Source organism: Brassica napus, chromosome A9, assembly GCF_020379485.1.
Source record: "Brassica napus cultivar Da-Ae chromosome A9, Da-Ae, whole genome shotgun sequence".
NCBI classification, from domain to species: Eukaryota; Viridiplantae; Streptophyta; class Magnoliopsida; order Brassicales; family Brassicaceae; genus Brassica; species Brassica napus.
Window position 1 is genome coordinate 28,938,836 of NC_063442.1, and position 25,974 is coordinate 28,964,809.

Consider the following 25,974-nt stretch of genomic DNA (forward strand, 5'->3'; position numbering starts at 1 on the left):
AAATTTGACATGTCAAATCGATGCCTTGTGCAAATCCCACTACGAGACCCACCCACTATTATATTATTTTTTGTTATCCATTCCCTGAGAGCATCTTTATCCCAAATACTCATTCAAGGGTTCTTAATCTTTTTTTAATATTTTTAGTTGAAAAAGTGAGTTTAAGAGACTTAGTTAAAAGATAGGTATATTTGTGTGGTTTATTGCAAGTTTCTTATTTAAAAGTTCTTAAGAAGTCAAATACAACAATAAAACTTGTATCATTGTATCAGTCGAAACTTGTATTCAACGGCATCGTAGTTGAGAAAGGTACCATCGAGGGGTAAAATTGATTAAAGAGGGAGGAATGGCAAAACATGAAAACTTCATGATCCAAACAAATCTCAAGACCTTTTTCCACTAAAAGTACTGTATCGAATAACAAAAACAACGGAAAAGAGGAAAAATGGCGACAAGAAAAAGAAAGAGTGATTCTTCCCCTAATCTAAGATGCACAACATCATCAAAAACAAGATTAAAGGAATCAACTTTAGAAAGTATTAGCATCAAACAAGAACCTGATTGTTAGCAGGGTTCAGAGTAGAAACAACAGGACCATTGCCTAGCCATTTGCCACCAACGTAGTTTCCAAGGTTGTGAGAGCTTAACCCAATCTCACTCAAAAACTGATGTAGATAGATATTTAGAATAAATATCTTAATTATTTAGTGTTTTATTTATTATTTGGATAATTATCTTTAATATTTTAGGGTTTTATGATTTCTTATATATAGCCGTCTAGGCTTAAGTTTGTATTCAGTTTATGATTTGATTAATAAAAAGTTAAGAGATTTCTCTTTATTCCTTGTTTTCGGCTAGATCATAGGTGATCTCAACGAATTTAAGAAGACATTGATCTTAGGCATTCTTAGACTAAATAAGATCTTTGTGATTATCCTAGTTTTCCGGGTATTCTAAGAATCAACGGACCTATAGTTCTATCTTATAAGGCTTCCGCTACATCAGTTGGTATCAGAGCTGCGTCTCTTTGGTTTTTCAATCGAAGAACGATTCTGGATGTCATGGTGAGTATAAGCATCTATTCTATCCTGGACGAAAGTCCTTTTGTTGTGAGAGAAGAGAACCATGAGATCTATCGAGAGATCTATGGTGATCCAATCTATGATATATATGAAGACGATGTCCTTCATATTGACTTTATTTTCAAAGAGGGTTCCATTGAAATTTCGCGTGCAAAGTTAGGACAAAATCGTATTGGTGAAGATTTTCTGCAGATTCTTAATTATCTGTCAGGTGCAAATTTTGTGCGAAAACGGATTTGTGAAGATTCAAGTTACAAACAGATCAGTGCAAAAATCGTGCAAAACATGCTATTGAAGATTCGAGGAAGAGTTTTTCTTGGAAAACGTTTTGAATTCGAAGACTACGATCAAGATTCGAGGACGAATCTTTTCCAACCCGGAGAGAATGATGTAGATAGATATTTAAAATAAATATCTTAATTATTTAGTGTTTTATTTATTATTTGGATAATTATCTTTAATATTTTAGGGTTTTATGATTTCTTATATATAGCCGTCTAGGCTTAAGTTTGTATTCAGTTTATGATTTGATTAATAAAAAGTTAAGAGATTTCTCTTTATTCCTTGTTTTCGGCTAGATCATAGGTGATCTCAACGAATTTAAGAAGACATTGATCTTAGGCATTCTTAGACTAAATAAAATCTTTGTGATTATCCTAGTTTTCCGGGTATTCTAAGAATCAACGGACCTATAGTTCTATCTTATAAGGCTTCCGCTACATCAAAAACTCATACTCTTTGCTCGCAGAACCCATCTCTGCAATTTCAAAGTAACAGAAACATCCACACAAAATGATTAAACAGAGTAAATGGATCAAAATTAAGCATATCAAACACTGGTTAAAGAATCAAGGAAATCCACAGCTCCAAAAGGCGAAAAGGAACAGAGGAGAATCAATCACCTCTGTTATTATTATCATTGGTATCGAAGAACAGAGTTTTCTGATTACCTTTGTGATGACGGAGTCTTATAGGAGGAGTGAGTGAGAAAGAGAGAGGTGTAAGAAAAGTTGTAACAACGATTGGACCAAAAACGAAAGCTGAGCTGTTGTGTCAATCCCCCTTTTGGGATATTCACTCGGATCATATGTTTATCGCAAAGAGAAAGACAAGTCTACATGTTTAGACGGAGGGTTCACCAAACCAGTCTCTTGATCCTTCTCCATTTCTTCACTCTAAACAATCACCAAATCACCTAACGAGAAGCTACTAAACCAATTAAGAAGAGCACAATCATAAACCTTTCGATTGGGCTCAGCCAATTGAGGATTCAAACAAAAACCAAAAAAATTCAGAGCTTTACCTTTCGCTTATTTTATTGCTTCGTCGAGGACAGGAACCGCCGATTAGATTCGACTAAGCAGCACCTTATGATTTTGTCGTCGGAGAGGAGGCCACCGCCGCTCTGCTTCGTAGTCGAGGAGATCACCTACGATTGTCTCCACTCCGTCGAGAAAAAATCTCGAGTTTTTGTCGTCAAAGAAAAATGAATTTTTTCTCCCTTCGTATTCTCCTCCCAAAACGATATCAACTTGACGCGTGTCCACAAGATACGTATGTTCTTGTGCTTGATTAAGCGACGTCCCTTAAGCGCATCTCCATCCCTATTCCATTTTTTCCTCTAAAATGGGGTAAAAGTGAATATGAAGTAAAGAATGCTCCAACCCAACTCCATATCTCATCCCATAATAAAATTTACTCTATAAATAGAGTAATCTCTTTTTTGTTTGTTCATCACTCCATTATGGAGTGGAAAATGGAATAGGGTTGGAGCAATTTTACTTCATTTTCACTTTTACTCCATTTTGAAGGAAAAAATGGAGTTTTACATTGGAGATGCTCTAAGGTAATTTCCATTTTTCATTTATCTTTTATCCTAGTCAGCAACTAAGAGACGCTTAAAAGATGCCGATAATCATGCTCTAGGCACTTGGATTAATGATATTTTTAGAACGGAGTTTTAAAAATCAAGTGGATGTTGAATCATTTTACTCTAAGTCAAGGCTAGAATTATATGAATAAATCTGTAAAATATTTTTTAGTTTAGCGATTTAACTAATGGTTTATTGATGTTTTTACACCGGGATAAAGATTCAAACATTAGAAAATGCAAAATTATCTATCTAAATCAGATTTAGGGGGTTAGTGGGAAGCTTATTCACACTGATTTCAAAAATCAATAGAATTTTAATTCTGTAAAGATTTTTATTGATTCTAAGAATATGTCTTCTCATATTTGTAGAATCCATATATTCTTTTGGCTTGATTGGTGATGATTTATTGGGATTTATGTTAACTTTTTCTACTAATATTTATCTAATTTCCATATAATATATGCAAATATGGTATGTTGAATTCTATATAATGAAAAAGAACGTTCATAATTGTTCTTTGCTTCTTGTCTATCGTAGAGAGCTGTCAAGGTAATACAAGTTTTTGGTTCTCCCTTTTTCTATCTCTCTTTTTAAGATCCATTTCTCTGTTTTTCATATATATAAGTTGTATAAAATGGTTTGCTTGTTATTTGTATTGCTTTCAAGTTACGTTTGGTTTCAGTATTTTATTTGTTTAGACTAGAAGCATAAGATTTGATGTTTACTGTTTGTTTGTGATAAATATTTTTATGTGTATGTTTTTACTAATAATGATTAACTCCACATAGAGAAAAAAAATGTTGAGAGAAAAAACGGTTATTGGCGATTTACGAGCGATCAAAAAACGGTTGCAGATTTGGTGTTTTCTCACCACGATCTTCGTGGATGATGAATTTTAATTTGATGGTAATGTGGGAATTGATCCTGTCTTTTCGGCCACGTTCCCCTGTTTCTCCATATCGGTTGGAGTCCGATGTGATGGCTTAACCTCTACGCAAACAAGATACTATAAAAGAAGTTTTCAAACAAGAGTTTGGATATACTTCCTCATATCTTTCATTGCAAAAATCTTGTTATTCCCCTTAAGAATCTACGATACTCTAAACAAAATGACAGACAATATTAGGCGTGCTATGCAAGATATTGATCTTGGTAGTGAAGTGGCGCCATTTGTTCTTCCTCATGCGGTGGTTCAACAAGCAGCGGAAGAAAACCGTTTCATTCTTGTGGGACGCCCTACCATGCCGAGACGTCAAAACATTCGTGCCATCATCGCAGCAATGCCAAGAAGTTGGGGACTAGAAGAACTTGTTCGTGGGCGAACAATGGAGGGAAGATGTTTCCAATTTGTATTCCCATCGGAGGAAGCAATGGAGACAGTCATTAGACGCGGACCTTGGGCCTATGCTGACAGAATGATCACTCTTCAGCAGTGGTCTCCCCTGATGGATATGAATCTCTTGAACAAGATCCCTTTCTGGATTCAAGTCAGGGGCATACCCTTCCAATTTATGAACCGTGAAGTCATCATTCACATTGCAAGGGCCCTTGGTGAATACATCCAAATTGACTATAATGAAGAAGTGGGGGGAAGAATGGAGTTTGTGCGCATCCGGTTGAACTGGAACATCAACAGCCCTCTGCACTTCCAGCGTAACTTCCAATTCACTCCTGGAATCAACACCTTACTCAAACTACACTACAAAAGACTTCGTGGTTTCTGTGAGACATGTGGTATGATGACTCACGACTCTGGCCGGTGCTTGATCCAAAACGGAGGCCCAGAAGAGGATCCTGATGAAGATAATGATGATGACAACAACCAAGAACAAGATGATCAACCCCACCATGATATGGGAGTTTACATTGAGGAGATCAATGATGAAGGTGCAAACATGGGCGCTCAGGATGACAATCCAGAAGAGCCAGTGATGCAGGAAGCAGAGATGCCTGAACAGCAAGTAGAAGAAACGGTTGAGAAGGAAGATGAATTCTGGTCTGGTGAATCTATGGGTACTATGTACTCTGGTGATTTGAACATGGAAGAGATGTATGCAAGCAAACCATTTGTTCCAAGGCATGATGGTAGTCAAGCTCTCAAACGCAAAATCTGGATGAGTGAAACTACAGACAACAAAATGAAGTTTTCTGAAGAGATAAGAGGGGAACAGAGCAATCAGGATGGCGATAAGAGAAAGAAGAAGATTGTACCAGAGGAGATGAAAGGGGCTGGAACGAGTGAAGGTCCATCCAACATGTGGAGAGGCGCGGTGGGCCTGGAACCACAATTGCCTCCATGAGAGTAGCCGCTTGGAACTGTCGAGGGATAGGTAAAGACTCGACGGTTCGACGCCTAAAAGAGATACATCACAAGTATCTCTTGGACATCATCTGCCTGTCAGAAACAAAGCAACAAGACAACTACATCAGAGACTTAAGCTGCGATCTCGAATTCCCTAACTATGTATCTGTTCCTCCTATAGGCTTAAGTGGTGGTCTATCCATCTTTTGGAAGCAAGAAGTAGATGTAACAGTGTTGTATCAGTCTGCTCATCTTATTGATTGTAAAGTTATCTTTAATGGAATCAGTTTCTACTTGTCTTTTGTCTATGGATACCCTGAACGTCAACACAGACACCTGTTATGGGAAAGACTGGAACGCATAGCAGTAAACAGACAAGGACGTTGGTTTATAACGGGTGATTTCAACGAAATTCTAAATCACAATGAGAAGGTAGGAGGCAATGCGCGATCAGACATCAGTTTCAACGAATTCAGACAAATGATTCGGGTTTGTAACTTCACTGACCTTAAACCAGTAGGCAACAGATTTTCTTGGACGGGGAAGAGAGGAATTCACAACGTGTCCTGCTGTCTGGATCGAGCTATGGGAAATATGGACTGGCACCAACAATTTCCTTCTGCAGAAACACATTTTCTCGAACTGGGTGAATCAGATCATAGACCATTGATTTCTTTTTTTGATGGTCATAGCGAAGACCGGAGGCACAAATTTATGTATGATGACAGACTTCGCCAACAAGAAGGTTTCAAACAATCAGTTACAACTCAGTGGAAACAATATGATAGAAATGGGAACATCAGCCTTGCCCATAAACTTCAGAAGAGTAGATCTCATATATCCAGATGGAAGCGCATGCATTGCTTTAATGCTAAAGAGAGGATATCTACTCTACGTCATCAATTAGACATAGCTTGCACGGATGGACATCCTGTTCCTGTGAAAAAACAACTCCATACAGAGCTACAACAAGCCTACTATGATGAAGAAAACTACTGGAAAAGAAAAAGTAGAAACCCATGGCTTCGAGCAGGAGACCGCAATACGAAGTTCTTTCATTCTGTCACAAAATCAAGGAGAATCAGAAACAGAATAAGTGTTCTTACGGATACAAACGGAAACACTATCCACGGTGACAGAGAGATTGCCCACACTGCTGAAGAATTTTTTAAAGCTCAATTCAGTTCCCAACAGATGACACCCATGGATTTTGAGGACGCTTTCCATGGCTTTACTGCTAGTGTTACTCCAGAGATTAATGCAGATCTCACAAGACCAGTTACTATAGAAGAGATCAAGGAAGCTACCTATGCCATTGGTGCTCATAAGGCTCCTGGGCCTGATGGTTTTACTGGCGCTTTTTATCATACCTTTTGGGAAGATATTGGACCGAGCATTGTAGAAGACGTTATGCAATTCTTTGAAGGCGAGTTCCTTGATCAAAACCACAACCACACCAATATTTGCCTCATCCCAAAAGTGAGACCAGCTACCAAGATGACTGAGTTCAGACCTATTGCTCTATGCAATGTGAGTTATAAAATCATCTCAAAGATTTTGGTTAAGCGTCTCAAAGCCCACCTCCCTGGGATTATTTCTGAGAACCAAACTGCATTCACGCCAGGACGTATCATCTCAGACAACGTCATCATAGCACACGAGGCTTACCATGCGCTTAAGGTCAGTAAGAGACAATCAAAATCTTATATGGCCTTAAAGACTGATATCACAAAGGCATATGACCGCTTAGAATGGAATTTTTTGGAGGAAACCATGAGGCGAATGGGGTTCTGTGAAAAATGGATAAACCTCATCATGATCTGTGTGAAGACTGTCTCCTTTTCAGTTTTGATCAATGGGTCACCAAGAGGCTACATTCAACCAGGTAGAGGGATTCGGCAGGGAGACCCTCTATCGCCATACCTATTCATCCTATGTGCAAATGTTCTCTCTCACTTGATGACTAAAGCGGCAGCTGATAGGAAAATACAAGGTATGAAGATAAGCACTCAAAGCACCGCAGTCAACCATCTACTATTTGCTGATGACTCCTTATTCTTCACCCTAGCCAATCCGAAAAATGGACGTGCCATCAAAAGGATACTGAGTCAGTATGAAAGAATATCTGGACAAGCTGTTAATCTAAGCAAGTCTTCTATTACTTTTGGAAGTCGAGTCAAGGATCAGGTTAAGACACAAATGAGAAATATACTCGGAATACACAATGAGGGAGGAGGCGGTAAATATCTGGGCATTCCTGAACAGTTTGGAAGAAAGAAGACAGAGAACCTAGAGTATGTAGTAGCGACTGTTAAAGCAAAGACTAATGGTTGGCATCATCGTTTCTTATCCTCAGGAGGCAAAGACGTCCTCACAAAATCTATAGCTTCAGCAACGCCAGTATATCCGATGAATGTCTTCAAAATGCCAAAGAAGGTTTGTGATGATATTAATAACACTCTGGCTCAGTTCTGGTGGGGTAAAAGTGATGGTTCAAAAGGAATGCACTGGTTTGCCTGGCAAAGAATGAGTCTACCAAAAAAAGAAGGAGGAATGGGATTCCGTGATTTCGAAAAATTCAATGATGCATTACTTGCGAAACAAGTCTGGAGAATACTTATCAAACCTAATAGCTTGATGGCACGAGTTCTCAAAGGGAAGTACTTCCCTAATTCCAACATCCTCAAAGCAGGCACAAAGAAGCAAAGTTCCTATATATGGAATTCTTTATTGCACGGTCAAGCCTTACTCAAAAGAGGTTTGCGTTTTATCATTGGCAATGGTGAATCTGTATCTCTATGGGCAGATCCATGGCTTCCTACTTCGCCACCACGATCCCCTATACCTAAAGATCAGAGTAACCCAATGACTAAGGTCTCAGAGCTCATGAAGCAAAACCAAACGGGATGGAATGAGGAGCTCATAAGACATACAATAGTTGAAGCTGATGCAGAAGAAATCTTATCGATGAAACTATGCGCCTATGCGGATACAGACCCTCTAGTCTGGCATTATAATAAGTCGGGGGAATACTCAGTCAAGTCGGGTTACTGGTTGGCTACACATGATCCTCAAGATCTACCAATAGAACCACCTCCGGGAAGTATCATTCTTAAAAATATGATATGGAAGCTGCCAACGGCCCCAAAACTTCAACATTTCCTATGGAAAATGGTTACAAGCTCCTTACCATTGGGGAGTAACTTACAACGTCGACACGTGACTACCTCAGTCAAATGTCCCCATTGTCAACAAGAAGAAACAACTGAACATTTGTTTTTTGAATGTTTCTATGCACAACGCATCTGGAGGGCATCAGGTTTGCCACACAACATCTTCTATCAGGCACAATCTACATTAGAAGATAAGCTCATGGCACTTCTACAAAAAATCCCAAATCTCCCGGACCATCTCCGACATCTTCCTTGGTGGATTCTTTGGAGAATATGGAAATGCAGAAACAAGATGATCTTCCAACAAACATCAATACACTGGCGTACAACCTTGCAATCAGCCTATTTTGATACAAAAGAATGGTTGGAAGCCTACCAATCTGTAGATAAGGATGAGGATAGACAAGGGCTGAGAAGAGATATGGAACACCAACGGAACAAATGGACTAAACCGCCAACCGGGTTTGTGAAATGCAACTACGATGGAGCCTTTAACAACATTCAAAGAGAGACAAAAGCGGGATGGATAATTAGGGATGATATGGGAAGATTCAAAGGAGCGGCTCATGCCTCAAATCAACAACCAACAACAGCCTTGGAAGGAGAACTACAAGCCTTACTACTTGCAATGATGAATTGCTGGAGCAAAGGATACAAACATGTTATATTTGAAGGAGATAACATTAATGTTATGAAACTGGCCAATGGAGAGTCTACAAACATAGATGTGACGAACTGGATTCGCGATATCTGGAGATGGCCAGCAAAGTTTGAGGAGATCAAGTTCTGTTGGACAAACAGAAATTCTAATCTTTGTGCAGACATACTTGCAAAACAAGTTATACCATACCGATTATCCTATCATTATTACAGCTATGTTCCCGAATCTATAAGGGATCCTATGTCAAACGATTACTTTGATCATTAATAAAATTATATTCTGTGAAAAAAAAAAAAAAAATGATTAACTCCACATAAGATTGCAATGGGTGATAAAGAAAAAAATCAGTATAGCCTATGGAATTCAGAGGAAACCAAGGTTTTGATAGAATTACTTGTGGAGGGGATTCAACGTGGATGGCGGGACAGTAACGGTATAATGAACAAAGCAACGGTGGAACATAAAATACTACCAGTCTTGAATGAAAGACTTGGATGCCAAAAAACCCACAAGCATTACCAAAGCAGAATCAAGTTCTTGAAGGGTCAATATCAATGTTATGTTGATCTTTTAAACAACAGTTCAGGCTTTGGATGGGATCCTATCATGAAAAGATTTGTGGCTTCTAACGAAGTATGGAATGACTATTTAAAGGTATGTCTTTATTTTGCATCATTTTTATTAGATATGTTCCTGAATTGCAAAGTTTTTGTTAGATAAAATTCAGTTTATGAGTTAAATAATATATATGCACATGATATAGTTTACGTGAACAAGGATCACTTACTGCTATAGGTTTACGTAAGTTCTTAAAGTACTGTATTTTTAAAAATTATTTTTATTGTATTTTAAGTATAATTTTTTTTTGTAGGGTCATCCTAATCACAAGTTCTTACGCTATGACTCTAGTGAACAGTTTGATGATTTGAAAATCATATTTGATTGTGCAACTGCTAATGGTAGTTCTTCAATTGGCTTGGGTGATACCACGGATGCTCGCGTCTTCACGGTTGGTGACAGTCAAGCACAAGAAAACTTGAATTTTGAGGACATCAGTGATGATGTTTATGTTCAGCAACCATCCCCAGAAAATGTTGTTAAAAGGCGTGTGGAAAAACTTGTCTCGAGAAAACGATCTCGAACCGACGCATCTAGCAGTTCAGTTGAGATAAACACTGATCAAAGTGATGCTATGGTAATGATGACCAGTAAGATCCTCACTTTCATACAGCAGAGAGAAGAAAGACAACAAAAAGAAGTTGAGAAAAGAGAAGCTGAAAAGAAGAAAAATAGTGTTTGGGATGCTATGAAAGAGGTTCCTAATTTGGATGATCGTATCAAATTTAAAGCGGTGACCCTTATCTACTCCTTAGGAATGAAAGATGTCTTCACTGATATGTCCATAGAAGAACGCTATGGTTGGATCCAAAGCAATGTCAACTACGATTGATCTCTGTTTTATTATCTCTGTTTTAGACTGTTTTGTTATTTCTTTACAATCATTCTAGACTGCTTTTTTATTATTTATAGATACTAAACTGGTTTTCGTTTAATATATATGATGGGTTTTTAAATATTTTTTGTTGCTTTTAGCAATACAAAATGTCATGCTGTTGTTATAGCACGTAGCTTATTTTATTGTTGTGTCGGTAACCCACATCCCCCTAAGTAACTTTATTGTTAGTGTCTTGCTTATTTTATTAGTAGTTTTGTAAATATAAAATTTAACTAAGTTACGCTCAGTTTTTTTGTTCAATTATTTCTTTGAAAATCACTATTTTCATCTTTATAGGACTGTATTGGAGCTATTGATGGTACACATATTTTTGCAATGATACCAACTTCTGATGTTCCAAGCTATCGTAATCGCAAAGGATTTATATCACAAAATGTCCTTGCTGCTTGCAACTTTGATTTGGAGTTCATGTATGTTCTTAGTGGATGGGAAGGATCAGCTCATGATTCAAAAATTTTAAGTAATGCTTTGACAAGACATGGTAGCAGATTAATCGTTCCAGAAGGTATGTACTTAAGTTGTAGTACACAATTTATATATGTACAGAATTTTAATTTATTTACAAATTGAATATCAGGAAAATTTTATCTGGTAGACTGTGGATTTGCAAATCGTCAAAAGTTTTTAGCTCCATTCAGACGTACTCGCTATCATTTACAAGAATTTAAAGGTGAAGGCCGTGATCCTAAAAACCAAAACGAGTTGTTCAATTTGCGGCATGCATCTTTGAGAAACGTGATTGAGCGAATCTTCGGTATTTTCAAATCTCGTTTTTTGATTTTTAAGTCGGCGCCTCCTTTTCCTTTTACAACACAAGCAGAATTGGTTTTAGCTTGTGCTGGATTACATAACTTTCTACGGAAGCATTGTCGGTCTGATGCTTTTCCAGAGGAAGTGATCACTCCAAACAATGACCAAGCAAACTTTGAAGAAGTTATACATGTGGGTGCTCTCGAATCTCAACAAAGAGAATATGCTAACAACTGGAGAGACTCAATAGCTTTAAGTATGTGGAATGACGCTGTAGAAGCTGGAAGTCAGCGTTAATGGTTACTTCTACGTTTCTCAATGATTTATAACTTATTTTTTCATTTGTGATGGTGTTATTTTCTGGATTTATCATTTTAGAGAAACAAGTCACATTAAAATGATATGATTGAGTTATAAATAAAACGTGGTTGAGGTTTGTTGGTATGATTGTTTATTCATGCCACGTTTTGGTCATTGAGAAACATGATTGTTATTCAATAGGAAAAACAAAACGTGGTGGTGCCTCACATATAAACAATCACGTATGATAAAAGAGATATTGATTTTGTCATCTCAACTTTAAGAATACATGAGTTAACTATAGTATTTTGAAAGTTATGAGTAATGAGTTAAAATGTAATGAATCTTTGTTCCAATAACACCATAATTTAATAGAATTAACAAATCAGAAAATACTCAACTTTTTGAATAACAAAAGATTTATATGGAATTATAAAATCACCAAAGCAATAACACAAGACTTTTTAGGAATCTAAGAATCATGTTACCAATAACAATAGAATCTTTAAATTCTTTAACTCCTTAAAATTCCATCTCCCACTTCTTTTCTGGTCAAACAAATGAAACCCATCATGAATAATATAAAGGCTTATTTGTGTAATAGGTAATAACCAAAAGAAAAGAGAAAATTAGTTATTTAGAGCAAAGATAGAGAGAAATACAAAGAGGAAAAAAGGAAAGAGAGAGAAAAAAAATGAATTAATATTAGATTCTTTCCTCAATTCTTTTCTGGTCAAACAAATGAAACCCATCATGAATAATATAAAGGCTTATTTGTGTAATAGGTAACTAGATTTTAATCCGCACACCCGTGCGGGTGTATTTAAAAAAAAATGATGTATGATGCTATTTGCTTTTTATGTCATTATTTAGGGTTGGGCAAAAAACTCAAATTCGAAGAATCAAACCGATCTGATCCCAATCCAAATAAGTAGTACTAAATCCGAACCAGAATTGATTAAATATCCGAATTATTCAAAATTTTGGTATTTGAAGAATTGAAACCTAATCCGATCTGAACCGAATTATTTTTAATATATATAAAAACGTCTAGAATATATATGATACTTTTAAGTTCACATAAATGCTTGAAAATATATACAACTAATTAAACGTAAATATCTTAAATAGTTAAAAAATATTCAAAACTCCAAAAATACTTAAATAATTATTAATTCTCTATCCAAATATTTAAACCAAACCTATTTAAATTGGTTATCTAAATCAGAACCAAATCCTCAAAGATCTGAACTGAACACGAAATCCCAAAAAGACCCGAAAACGAACCCGAACACGCCCACCCATAATCACTAATATATATATATATATATATATATATATATATATATGTTATCATAGGTTACAAAATATGTGTTATCATATAATTAATCATATTTTATATGTACCATCAAATAAGTTTTCTTATAATTAATAATATTTTATATGTATAATCATATAAATAATCATATATATTATATTTTAAAATTAAATGTGAAATATAAAAACCATAATTTAAGTTGGTGTTTGAAATTAGGCTTTGTATTGTATTTTTATTAAATATATTGAAAACATTTTTATAATAGTTATTGGAAAATATGTTAGTAAAAATCAAAATTTGAATATATGTATATTTTTGAATGAATTTTTGATATAAATCAATTTTAAGTTATTATTTTGATTTGAATATATATATCAAGTAACATATACCTATTAGTTTTTAATATAATGTAATAGACTTTCAATTTTTTTAGTAGCATAAGCCCATTATTTTTTTTCTAACTTACTATTATCCATGTTTTCAAACAGTACAATTTTTTTAACTACTATCCACATTACCAAACAATCTCATTTTGTACTTGAGTTTTAATAAGATAGATAACCAAAAGAAAAGAGAAAATTAGTTACTTAGAGCAAAGATAGAGAGAAATACAAAGAGGAAAAAAGGAAAGAGAGAGAAAAAAAAATATTTTGGTTACTTAGCAAAAAAAATTTATGGTTATAGAGTGCAATTTCCGATAACATAATAATAATATGCGTTCAAATCCGGATCTAATATTTTGGATTTTTGCTATTATGTTGATAAATTCTGATTTTTTTTTATCTTTATGTTATGGTTTGGTTCTTCTAGAATTTGATATTTGCTATCCATTAGTGATGTATATAATAATTATTTTCTATTTTTTTAAAATTGACTATTTTCTAATGCCCTTAAAATACAAGATTTTTATGATATTATATATTTTATTTTTTGGTAACTTAAAAAATATATTATTCATCATGATATGTAGACCAAATAGAAACCTGAAGTAATACTCCCTCTGTTTCATAAGACTTTTTCTTGGGTTCACCCCCTAGAGTGAACCTTTAGGTTTACCAACCAATAGAAAGTTGTCATTTTAGATCTAGTATCTTTTAATTAAGGAAACAAAATAACTTGCCAAATTATATTATGCTTTTAAAATAAAAATAAAAGATTAAATAAATAAAAATAACAATAGTTCTAAAAAAGATTATTTAAAAAAAAATATTTATTTTTAAGATTTAGAGTTTAGTGTTTAAGATTTATAATTTAGAATTTATCCAAATGTTTAGTGTTTTTCCAAGGGTTTAAGGTTTACCTAAGGGTTTATGGTTTACCCAAGGGTTTAGGGTTTTCCCAAGGGGTTTAGGGTTTAGGGTTTAGGATTAGAGTTTAGGGTTTAGTGTTTTGTTGACAACATGTTTAGTGTTTTTCTAAGGGTTTAGGGTTTACCCAATGATTTAGGGTTTACCCAAGGGTTTAGGGTTTAGGATTTGAGTTTAGGATTTAGTATTAGAGTTTAGGGTTTAATATTAGAGTTTAGGGTTTAGTGTTTTGTTGACAACATTATTAATTTTTTGAATTCGTTTTTTATATATTATTTTTATTTATTTTTAAATTTTATTTTGAAAATATAATATAATTTGCCAAGTTATTTAGTTTCCTTAATTAAAAGATACTAGATTTAAAATGAAAATTTTCTATTGGTTGGTGAATCTAAACAACATATTAAAAATTTATTTATTTTTAGATAAAGTTTCATAATAGATAAAGTTTTGGTTCTTTGCACACATATTAAAAATTTATTTTTTTCTAAACAAAACAACATTAAAATATAATTTAAAATTAATTTATTTAATTATAAACAAAAATTATAAAAATAAAATTAGCTACATAGTTTTTGATAAAGTTAAAGTTACCTAGATATGTAAAAACATCATCTATTGTAAAACGAAAATAATCACCTAAAATATCATCTACTAGGGCTGGCCCGCCCTACGGGCGGGATGAATATTTGAAAATAATTTAAATTGTTAGAATAAGTATTTAATGAAAATTTTTATTAATTAAAAATAGAAATATTAGTTAAATTTTGTACATGTTTTTTTTGAAGACTAAATAAACCATGCTATGTTGATAATTAGTTATATTTCTTTTTTTTGGGGGTGACATTACATATAATAACTTATGTGGTGCATTTTATATTTATTATAGTTGATTATTTGTATATATATATATATATAAGTGAGAAGTTATTAATATTGTGTAAGTTGTGATTGAGATGTAAGAGTAAAGTTGTGATTGAGAAGTTATTAATATTGTGTAAGTGAGAAGCTATTAATATTGATTATTTATATTATTTATTTAAAATCTTAGGGGTTTTTAACTTGTTTTAGTTTTTTCCATTTTTGTTATGTTATTAACTTTAAAAGTGTTTATAAATTTTAAACTGCTAAATTCCCATTGAAATTTTGTGATTGAAGTTTAAATATTTATAATAAAATACAAATGATTACAAAAACATACGAAAGATATATTTGTATTGTATTTTTAATAACATATACCATATAAAACAATTTTATTTAAATTTAGATTTTAATAGTTGCATTGTATTTTTAATAACAATTATGGATTAGTAAAAAGAATATACTATTTGAATTTTTATTAATATATAGTGCTTTCCAACAGAATATGCGAATGATTATTATCTGAAAATAAGAAACATTTTGACTAAAATATTGTGTCGCGATACATGTGACCACGTCATTTTAATATATGAGATCATTAAGTGTCCAAATATTTTGTAATGTTATTTTCTCAGTTTCATAAGATAATTTGAATATATAATTTTGTTTCTAATGTTATTGGTTAGTGTATTTTAATAGTTTTGGAAATCCAAATTAAATATATTATTATTAGTTATATAATTGTAAAATATATATTGAAATCATGTTTTACCGGTGGCATGATTTAAAAATTATAATTCAAAACATGTGTTATTCAATCATACATATTTATTAATAAATTTGATTTCATAATGGATTTGAATAGATTTCTATATTTTTTTGGTTAAAATATAAATTTTCAAATCTAAAGGTAACCGAAAGAAAACCATCAGATTTTTAAATACTAATTTAAATTCGTATATTAAATTTTAGCATATGTATAATTTACTTTGATTTGTATATATTATTTGGATTTCTGAATCAACTAAAATACATAAACTAAATAATAATATATTTTCTTTGGAAATTTTAAATGTTTGGACTATTAAATCATGCAAATACTATGAAAAACAAATTGATCTAAAATTGGTATAAAACTATTTCCATGTATGAAATACAATATTTTTACCAACCTAAAATTATAGTTTATTATACCATCACCTATTACTGTTATTTTTGTAAAACAATATTTTAATTTTAGATCGAACTTCAAGATTACTCTTTTGGTAACTGTTGCCTTAATAATCTCGGTTCTAATACATCAGCCGTTGAAATAAAATGTTATTAATAAAGTAAGTTACAGGTGGTAACTAAAATTCAGAAACCGAGATGACTTAACTCTTCTATTATAACGTAGACTTATACATTTATAAAACAGATCATACATAATCAACTTCTTCACATCAGACTCACTTATGTGACCATTTTCTAGGATTTCCTTGTGAGATTGGGTTTGTTCAGTTCCATTAGACTCAATTTCTTCGCCTTTGACTCTTCTATTCTTCTTCCATAAATTCTTCTTTCCATTTTCTCAACTCTTGTTCTACGCCTAACTCTTCTTCTTTAGCCTTCTCAATTTCTTCTGCAAGTGTTTTTTGCTTCTTCCTCTCCAAGTTACCTTGTCTATTTCTCTAGCTTCCTCGGTCTTAGAACAACGGTTGCAACCATTGTATTGGCTTCTTCTTCAGCATCATGAGCACGCTAGCTAAGCAGACGGCGGCTAATCTCAACCTCTCTGAACCCTTAGCAGCCTTAGTTTATTCCCAAGTTGCAAATAAAATGGTCTCCATTGTACTTGTCCCAGCCTTTGCTTGCTCTGCTTCTTCTTGAGACTTTCGAAGCTCTCCAGTGAATGATTTTTCTTCCCTGTGACAGTGAATAATTTTTCTTCATCAGCCTTTGAGTTGCTTTCTGCGGCTGCTTCGGTAGCACCGCTATTTATCTTCTGGCTTCTTCTTCCTTGGACTCAGAAATAGCTATTATCATGTTATACAACCATCACTCGCCAGCAAAACAAACCTGGATAAACAGAAGGCATTGTTTACTAAAAGCATGAGAAATGAAACTAAAAATCATCTTTCTTGGTTCTTAAAAAAAAAATATATGGTAACAAAACCATAAACTCCGAATTATCACAATATGCTTAATTCTATGGAGGGACATCAAGAGAATCTAGGAATGATATCTTTTTTTAATTCTCTGAAATCCGCAACCATAAGCTATCAGTATTGTGAAACACTAACATCTAACAACCTAAAATCAGACAACAACCCCACAAAGTTGTAGTTTTATGACAATACAATGAAGCATTTCTCTCCCACCAATCATCAAAGAGTATGCAAACCTAAAGCCAACTGAAGCATAAACCTTAAGATTAAAACTTGGGAGAACTGTAAAGTAGACAGACCTTTGGTTTTGGGGTGACTTTAACAGCAACCTCCTGACCCTTGAGCTCTCATTCTTGAACTTAGGCTAGCAGAGCAAGTGCAACCAAAATGACCTCTCCCGATCTCTCCCATCTGAAACTGCATACCTCTGTATTCAGAAAACATACTGACAACACGTTAGTTTGTAGTAACTAAAATAAAGAGAGCCCAGCAAATTATTATTTTACAGAACCAGACAAAATCAAAATCAGACATTTTTTTATTAGGTAGAACTTGTTGCAGTTTTTAAAAATAGTAATAAGAATTTGCTCACTCTTTATGATGAAGATGTACTAAGACACCGTACCTCTGCAAACTGCTGTTGATGTCCATAATACTTGTACTGTATCTATCCGTCACCGTGAAGTTTGTTTCTGTTGGTAGAATGACGGTTAGAATGAGAAGGGTGGAAAAGTGTTTGGTTATTCAAACTCTAAGGCAGCTGTATCTTCTTTTTAGGCTTGTTGAGCTTTTTCTTCTTCTTTCTACAAAAAGATGTCACAGACTCACAGTTAGCCAAGTTCAGTATTACTAAAGCAAGAGGCCTAAACAACACAGAACTGCAGATAAGTTAATTGACCCACCAACTTCCACTCATCTGCCTAGCATTCCTCATCCTTTACTCGTGTGTAGCTTCTTCAGCCTATGCCAGACTGAAGAAATTTTTATTAGGAAAACATTGCCACGTACTAACGCTACAATCTTAAACTTTCACAGTTATGGCCTGTAACTGTTCAACTGATATTCTTGTAGTTTCCCATCCTAGCTACTTGGTTACATATGTGAATTAGATAGAACAATCAACAAACAAATAAATAATCTGGAAAACTTGGTTAAATGATTCAACACAACGCAAAAGTTCAATAACATAATCAAGGACAAAAAAAAGTTGGTAAGTGGATTCACACGACGAAGTCGTTACAAATATAATCGGATTTTTTTTAATAGATTGATAGGATGCTTCAGATTGTAGGGATGCTAACCTTATTATAGTTGAACCTCCACAGATTGATTTCTAGATTGGATCAGTAGGAAGAAGATGAATAAATTGCTCCCAAACTCTAGATTCGCTACTGCGCAGATTGATTGTTGGATCAGTGAATCGATAGAAACCTTAGAATTTCCTACAGGGGAGAAGAGAGAGCGTGAAACGATAAAACAAAAAAATCTTCATCTCTCTTTATATCGATATGGGCTTAATAAAGCAAAGTGCACATACAGAATATGAAGCCAAGCCCAACGGAATCCGATGAAAAAATAAATGAAACTGTGCGTTTAATAGGGTGGACACGTGTCAGCGCGAGGGAACTCGACTTTCCTAGCTGGAATCTGATGTGGAGGCCTCAGGAGTGAGGTAACTCTACTTTATATATGTAGATATTGAACATCTATATTGAAACAGATGGAGTAACAACGAGTCTACATTTATTGGTCAGGGGTGAGAATTGGTTGGCTCGTACATTTTGACCGTTTGACTCCACTTTTATATGATGGGATTATATGAACCGTACAATCAGCAGCAAGGAGGGATTTATCAATCAGCTATTGTCAGTGGTCCAATGAGATTATGAGATTCAGTTTATAACTTATTGAATTCAAAAATAAAAAATCACAAAATAAACTAACAAAACTTTGTGAACTAAAAAAGGAAAATTTCAAAATACCACTATAAAAATACCATTATTTTCTATCTATATTAAAAACATCCTTATATAGATTCATATTTGTTTATATAAGACTGTTTATAAAAATACAAATTTATAAACCTTTACAAACCATATAAAATCCAATATTATTATAGATCTTCGTAAGATAACATAATAAAATGTTTCAAAGTTTTATTAAACTTACTAACATGTTTATAACTTATGAGTATTATATTATATTTATAGCATAAGAATGTTCAAAATTATAAACCAATTTATAAAAATGGTTTATTTGAAAATCCTACTCATTCTTGAAAAAATAGTATCATTTACTTTTCAAAATTTTCTTTAATAGAAAGCTCTGACTCTGAGAATAAAGAAAAAGTGAATTATAAAATTTGATCGAAAACCCAAAGAAAAAAATGGATATTGAAAACTCGATAGGTACACAATTGTGTATGATCGAAAAATGTTACATGGAGAGCAAAACTATTAAATAAATTAAACATTAAGGAGTCCTACCATAATGCAAAACCATGACATGATCACTAGTTGATGAATCCCGAAGCGAGGTGAATGACGGAGAGGATGATGATTTTGGACTCCATATTGTATCTCTTACATGCTGCATCGTCAACAACGGCGATAATTGTTGTCCTCTGCATCTTATCTCTATCTGTTTCCATTCGCATACATAAAACAAACCAAAATGAGTCAAAATCACAAATTAACATGATCTGCAAAATTTTATAACCGATTTGATAACCTGCTGGCTGTTGAAAACATTACCCCCTCTATGACTATAACCACTTAACTTCGAATTTTATGTGTTTTTTTGTCAACAACATTAAAGAAACTTGGGCGGTGTTTGTTGTCGTAGTTAATGTAATGTATTCCTTACCCTAAAATCACATTTTTCATCGACTTGACGCCAAAGAAACGAAGTGAAACATACAAAAGCATCAAGAACAACTAAATTTTGGTCAGCTGACACTACAACGGGTAATGAATATTAAAAAATGCACTATAAAAAGAAAATTCATTCGAGTTCAGAAAATTGTCGCTATAGATTAGAAAGAAAGGGGAAAGACAAACCAAAATCTGGTCAGTTCCGGAAGGCTAACCGAGGCTGACACTACGGTGTAAAACCTGCCCGCCACTTTTAATCATAACGGGGGCCTAGCATGACTTTTCCCATAATGTGAACGTAAAAAAAAAAAAATCAACACTAGATTCATCTTACACTCGAGGATATTATGTTTACTTTTGGAAGAATAATAATTCAACAAGAAATGAATTTTAGCGTTATACTCTCACCTCAAAATCACGTTTTCATGCACGTTTAATTCATCCAAAAAGATGCAAGTGTTCCTTTACGTAATCAGATAAAGTTTTGTTCTATTTTGCTGTTGAAATGTCAAGCGTTCAAATCTAGTCTTCTAGTTATTGAAATACGTTGTTTTATGTTCTATTTTAGGAACGTGATTGGTTGGTGAGGAGACAATCAAGTTATTTCAAAACGTATGCAAGTGCACCACTTGTGATTATGATGCGACATTTTGCACGTAACTTTAAGCCCACTTTAAAATTCTATTACGAAATAAAACATAGATATCTGCTATTAGACGAGAATAGCTGACCTTAGCAAAGCATAAGCGTGACGACAGGGTTTGTTTACTACAATTCCACTTTTAAAAAACTGATCAACCAAAGATTATTGATTCCTAAATATATAGCCTTCCTGGTGAAGAAGGTATCTCTCGAAGAATAGAAAAGGTAGGTAATGATATCTATGTCATTTGCTCAATAAATACATGACTGCCATCTAAATTTTCGGTTGTTAACCTACAGTCGTGAAATTGGTTTATATATGTGTGAATATGTTACTATAGTATAAAGGGTATTGATCTATACTATTAAAAGGGAATGAGTTTTAAAAAATCTACCAATGAAAAGTTGTTGGACCCTTTCATTAAACTTAACTATTTTTTTGGTCTCACCTTATATTTCTCTAACCATGCAATAGTCAATTACCTTATATTTCTCTAACTATGCAATAATCAATTACCTTATATTTCTCTAATTTAGTTTAATAACATATTCTAAATATATATATTCTAAATATATTGTTATAATGATTTTTGATAAGAATATATTATAGATGCGATTGAAAATTTATATTATTAAAAGAAAATATTTTTAAAAAAATTTATAAAAAAATTTATAACATCTATATAAAACTCTTTATTTTTTATCCTACCATTAACTACAATAACTATAAATAATTTAAATAAATCCTATTATTATTTCTCATTTTGTATGATACACTTCTCTAATTATTTTTCTTATTATCATCCAATGTTATTGTTGTTATTCAATAACGTTATATACATCATATATTATGCTCAAAGATGGATATATAATATTTAGATATCAATTATTAAAATGAAAGCATATATCATACAACATATTATATCATGTCATCTAACATTATATAATTCTAAATATTTACAAAATCAAATTTAATAAAAAAAAACACTTTAGCAAATCATTTGGTAAAACAAAATTATATATATTTACGTTAAATTATTTTTTATTACATTAATATATTAGAAGTTTCATTCATCTCTTAAAATATTATTGAAGATTAGATTTTTTCCTACCATATAAACCAAATGCCGGGTCACACTTGATTGCATGTTTTTTCGAAGTTTGCATGCTTTAAATTAACGAGTTTTCATTAAATCTAAACCAGCTTATGTACAAGTCATCGTGTTTACTGGTTCGACGACGGGTCCAAACTTAATATAAATATTATATAAAAGTATTGTTCTCATCTAATTGAAACTAATTTATTATAAAATAACAGACGCACTGAGTCTAATCAATCCATATAATTTTTTTTGAAAAAAGTAATCAAACGATTAAAAATATAATTACATAATAATAATTTTTTTGACATAATAATAATTTTGTAACATAATAATGTATAACAAAACTAAAATACTAATTCATATCATATATTTTTATCAACTGAAAAATAACCCGCGCTTTTAAGCGCGGGTCAAAATCTAGTTCTAATTTAAATGTCATGAACACTGAACAGTATCACTACTACTCTACTAGAGGGAGATTTATCAATCGGCTTAACGAATATTCTCTAATTTGATGAACATTAACAACTTTAAAAAAAAAACATTAACTTTAAACGCGTAGTATATTTAAAATTTAATATTTTTTAAACTTTAAAATCATAATTGTGATGGATTTCTTGATTTTGACTTTATATACGAGTTAAATTATTGATATCATGATGTGTGATGTGAGCAGAAATTGATTTTTTAACAAACGTAAGCAATTTTTCTTCAGTAATTTCTTACAAATATTTGTAACTTCTCAAATAATATGTAGAAATTCGCCTGATGATCTTGTCTATAACTTTTAATAGCAATATTTCTATTGGGTCATCTTCATATTGCAAAACTAGTTTAAAAGTTAAAAAGAAAATTATGTTTTTGATCGCTTCTTTGAAGCATGGGAATTTAAATGTGTGTGTATATATAATTAAGTAGTGGGAAGTAATACTTTTTTAACTATTTTTACGAAACTGAAAGTAATCGTCTATTTACCCTACAATTGCCATATAGATTCTGCGGTAATCAAAGAGAATGTGTTGAAAAGGCAGAAGAGAGATGTTACTATTTCTTAATTAATACAAATTATTATCATCACTTTGATTAGAATAAATCACAATTTAAAATGCTTGAAATCGACTTTGATTTAACATTTAAATGGAGTATCAACTAATTAACTGAATAGGAAAAAAATTCAATTATAAAGATTAAAATTAGTGAAGATTTGTAATGCTTGTGAGTGGGAAAGACAATTCTTTTGGCTCGATGGAAAAGACAAAGTTAGCCATGCATGCATCAATGCTTTCAAATCACGTTTTTCATGATCAAATGGTTATTTGAGTAAGAATTTTATATGTCACCTTGTGATGGTTTCGCTAAGTTTTAGTAATTGGACCAAATATCAATATATTCTTGCGACGACATGCAAGCTCGAAAGAAAACAAATAAAAAAAAACGAGAACATAAGCATTAAACGGATGTTTCGACGTTAGTTTATACGTCAAGTGTTCTAGAAAATGTTAGCCGTTTATTATACATTCTTTTTGCTATATAGAACAAAATTTTTTATATATAATAATAAGCAAACGCTAATCTATTAATTATGCGGGATAATTAACAAAATCGACAAGTTTGATCACCACCTAATCAATGTCTAAAAGGTCGCTTTTCTAAACCTGATAGATTGAATACACCGTGTATGTACTAATGTACACAGACATCTACGCATGCAGTTGATTCTTGTATGGCAAAAGACTTCTTATCACATGAACATATATTTGTGAGCCTATATCTAGACAACATAGGAACATGCAATATACTTGATTATTGTACATTCTGATTAACCAGAGCATCTACGCACGCAAATACGCATTAAGCTTTTGAGGTTGGATTAAGATATCCGTTCTTTTGTGGTTTCTACTATTCTCAAGGCAGAGGCATGCCTGATGACTCAGAGTTGTTTTATTCCAAAAATAATATCATCATAAATTATTATTAATATAACTATATTATAGTCTAAAACTGAAAGGGCCAGTTATAGTTCCCCTCTCGTTTTCCATTCCCCTACGTGTACATATTATAACAATTATAAAGTTAATTATTATTGTTAAGGTGGTGGGTATTTTGATAAACGTTCAATCAAAAACCTAACTAACAACTATTACTTATGTTTCAAAATATTACATATTTTAGATTTTTTACACATTTTAATAAAACACATTAAATTTGCATAATTTTTTGTGATTTTATTTTTTCAATAATTTTAAGCCAATAAAAATCTAATAAATCCAATTTTTTTAAAGTTTGCAATTAGTTAATAAAACATGAAAATACAAAAAAAAAGATTTTTTTGAAATAATTTTTTCTCTCAAAAATATGTACGTAACTTTATAAAACGGCGAGAGTATTTTATTTATAAAGAAGATAAATACTAATTTTTGGGTGATCAAAATTATTACTAGAGAGTGTTTTTGAGGGGAAAAAACTTGTTAGGAATCATTAAGCCAGAGTTATGAATATGTAGATTGAAATTGATTGATTCAACAAAGGAATCGAGGTTAAAATCCGAACCCTAGGTTATTCGTGAGTATATATTAGGTTTTAACACTAAATTAAGGATGTTTTGTAGCTCTCAATATTCAGAAACTGGTTTCACTCACCTACGTTACTATAATTTGAATATTTCTAGCTCACATTTATTGAACAAAGTTATGAAAATTACGTCGGTGCACAGAAAAGGCAATTACGACACCATGACATCAGACGTGCGACCTAATAAGTTGGGGATTTAGTTCTACTGTCATTTTCATTTCATATCGACAAAACTTAGAAGATTAAAAAGCATATATAAAAGAATTGGGAGTTTAGATATTTACCTCAGATTCACTATCCAGTTGAAGCTTCATCATAAGGTACTTAATTAGCAATCTAACTGTGATTTTCCCGTCTCTTATCCATGCAAATTCAAAACATAATAGTAAGTAATCGTTAGTAACTTCCATATATAAATCAAATTTAAATAATGTATGAGACAAAAATAGACTTACTTGATTCTCAAGTAGCGTTTATTAACTTGAGGCAAAAACGGTTCCTTTTCCCTGCGTTCACAAATCCAGTTTTATCAAAACATATGCACATCTGTTACAGACTAATATAAACATATGAAGAAAAGGTAAGAGATGTCTTAATTACTGAAAGTGTGAAGCTTGAAGAAGAAACCAAAGACCAGAATGTGGTCTTCTTGGAGGATCAAGAACCCTAAACTCCGAGCTTGGTCCAGCTCCTCCCTCTTCCATACAACAACTCCTTGTAACATTGTTATTGTTAATAACGTTACGCTCACTCATCATTCCTAATGATGATGGTCTACATGGCGCCGTATATTGAGGTATCCATGGCGTTGAAGATGGAAACGAAAACGCGGCGTTGATCAACGTTTGTGGCCGAGTTAATTGATGATTGTAAACCAACGACGCTCCGGGCATCGTTAGCAATTGATCATGACAATATGGAGGCTGCTGCGGTTGCTGCGACTGCGGGTGGTCTTCTACACTACTACTAAACGCTCCTGCCGCGGTTGAGGTTGAGGAGAACAAACTGAGCTCTAACGAGTTTTCTCTCCCACGTGCGTTTTTGCTACAACAACGTTGGAGCTTATACGACGCCGTGTTGTTGGTGTTCTCCTCAGGGCCTATACCTAAGCGGAGCCAAGATTTATCTTTGTTATCTTCTATGTTAATACAAGAAACAACGTCGTTCTTTGATGCGGATCCATTGTCTTTGTTGCCCTGAGGGGAGGAGATGTATGCTATTGGATCGGAGACGGAGCATGTTTCTCCACTAGAATCTTGATTGTTTATTGTTGCTTCTCTGATCATCTCTGCCTCCGTGAAACCGCCTCGGCCACCGCTGCAACCGCCGTAGCTGAAAACGCCTATAAGGGGTGAGGAATCAAGAGGAACCATATTGGCCATATGATCTCAGCATGAGCCCATATATGGAGGGATTGTTGGAAAAGTGAGAAGAGAGCTTAGAGAAGGCATGGTTTTGTGGAGAGGAAATGATTCTCATGAAGAAGATAAGGGT

General features: G+C 33.1%; 3 protein-coding genes across 10 annotated transcripts; 2 read left to right on the forward strand and 1 right to left on the reverse strand.

Moving 5' to 3' along the window:
* Positions 1–4,065: 4,065 nt before the first annotated feature.
* Positions 4,066–5,108, forward strand: LOC106363202. The gene is made up of 2 exons (XM_048740492.1): positions 4,066–5,006; positions 5,087–5,108. The coding sequence occupies exons 1-2, from the start codon at positions 4,066–4,068 to the stop codon at positions 5,106–5,108; spliced, it is 963 nt and encodes a 320-aa protein (XP_048596449.1).
* A 4,308-nt stretch (positions 5,109–9,416) lies between these two features.
* On the forward strand, positions 9,417–11,805 carry LOC106363203 (uncharacterized protein At2g29880-like). Its single transcript, XM_048740120.1, has 2 exons — positions 9,417–9,746; positions 9,964–11,805. Exons 1-2 carry the CDS (start codon positions 9,417–9,419, stop codon positions 10,540–10,542), a joined length of 909 nt encoding a protein of 302 aa, XP_048596077.1. The 3' UTR covers positions 10,543–11,805.
* A 4,646-nt stretch (positions 11,806–16,451) lies between these two features.
* Positions 16,452–25,974, reverse strand: LOC106367295 (protein LAX PANICLE 2-like). 8 transcript variants are annotated; one of them, XM_022692633.2, is made up of 10 exons: positions 25,081–25,973; positions 24,936–24,986; positions 24,765–24,837; positions 19,778–19,931; positions 18,829–19,151; positions 18,593–18,733; positions 18,194–18,262; positions 17,917–18,094; positions 17,591–17,718; positions 16,452–17,202 (listed from the first exon to the last, which is right to left on the reverse strand). In XM_022692633.2, exons 1-5 carry the CDS (start codon positions 25,860–25,862, stop codon positions 19,144–19,146), a joined length of 1,068 nt encoding a protein of 355 aa, XP_022548354.1. In that variant the 5' UTR covers positions 25,863–25,973; the 3' UTR covers positions 16,452–17,202; positions 17,591–17,718; positions 17,917–18,094; positions 18,194–18,262; positions 18,593–18,733; positions 18,829–19,143. The 8 variants fall into 8 exon arrangements, with proteins under 8 accessions (XP_022548354.1, XP_048596081.1, XP_048596078.1 ...); XM_048740124.1 differs by lacking the exon at positions 18,829–19,151 and having other exon boundaries at positions 18,194–18,375; positions 25,081–25,974; XM_048740121.1 differs by lacking the exon at positions 18,829–19,151 and having other exon boundaries at positions 25,081–25,972.

Bases quoted from the DNA above. Each gene is read 5' to 3' on its own strand.
- LOC106363203 (XM_048740120.1), top strand. From the start codon at position 9,417: ATGGGTGATAAAGAAAAAAATCAGTATAGCCTATGGAATTCAGAGGAA. The intron at 9,747-9,963 runs GTATGTCTTTAT...TTTTTTTTGTAG, and splicing joins TATGGAATGACTATTTAAAG to GGTCATCCTAATCACAAGTT.
- LOC106363202 (XM_048740492.1), top strand. From the start codon at position 4,066: ATGACAGACAATATTAGGCGTGCTATGCAAGATATTGATCTTGGTAGT. The intron at 5,007-5,086 runs GTATGCAAGCAA...GTGAAACTACAG, and splicing joins GATTTGAACATGGAAGAGAT to ACAACAAAATGAAGTTTTCT.
- LOC106367295 (XM_048740123.1), bottom strand. From the start codon at position 25,862: ATGGCCAATATGGTTCCTCTTGATTCCTCACCCCTTATAGGCGTTTTC. The intron at 24,838-24,935 runs GTAAGTCTATTT...TGCATGGATAAG, and splicing joins AAACGCTACTTGAGAATCAA to AGACGGGAAAATCACAGTTA. The intron at 18,734-19,777 runs GTAGGACTCCTT...TCTCCCCTGTAG, and splicing joins TGTCATGGTTTTGCATTATG to GAAATTCTAAGGTTTCTATC.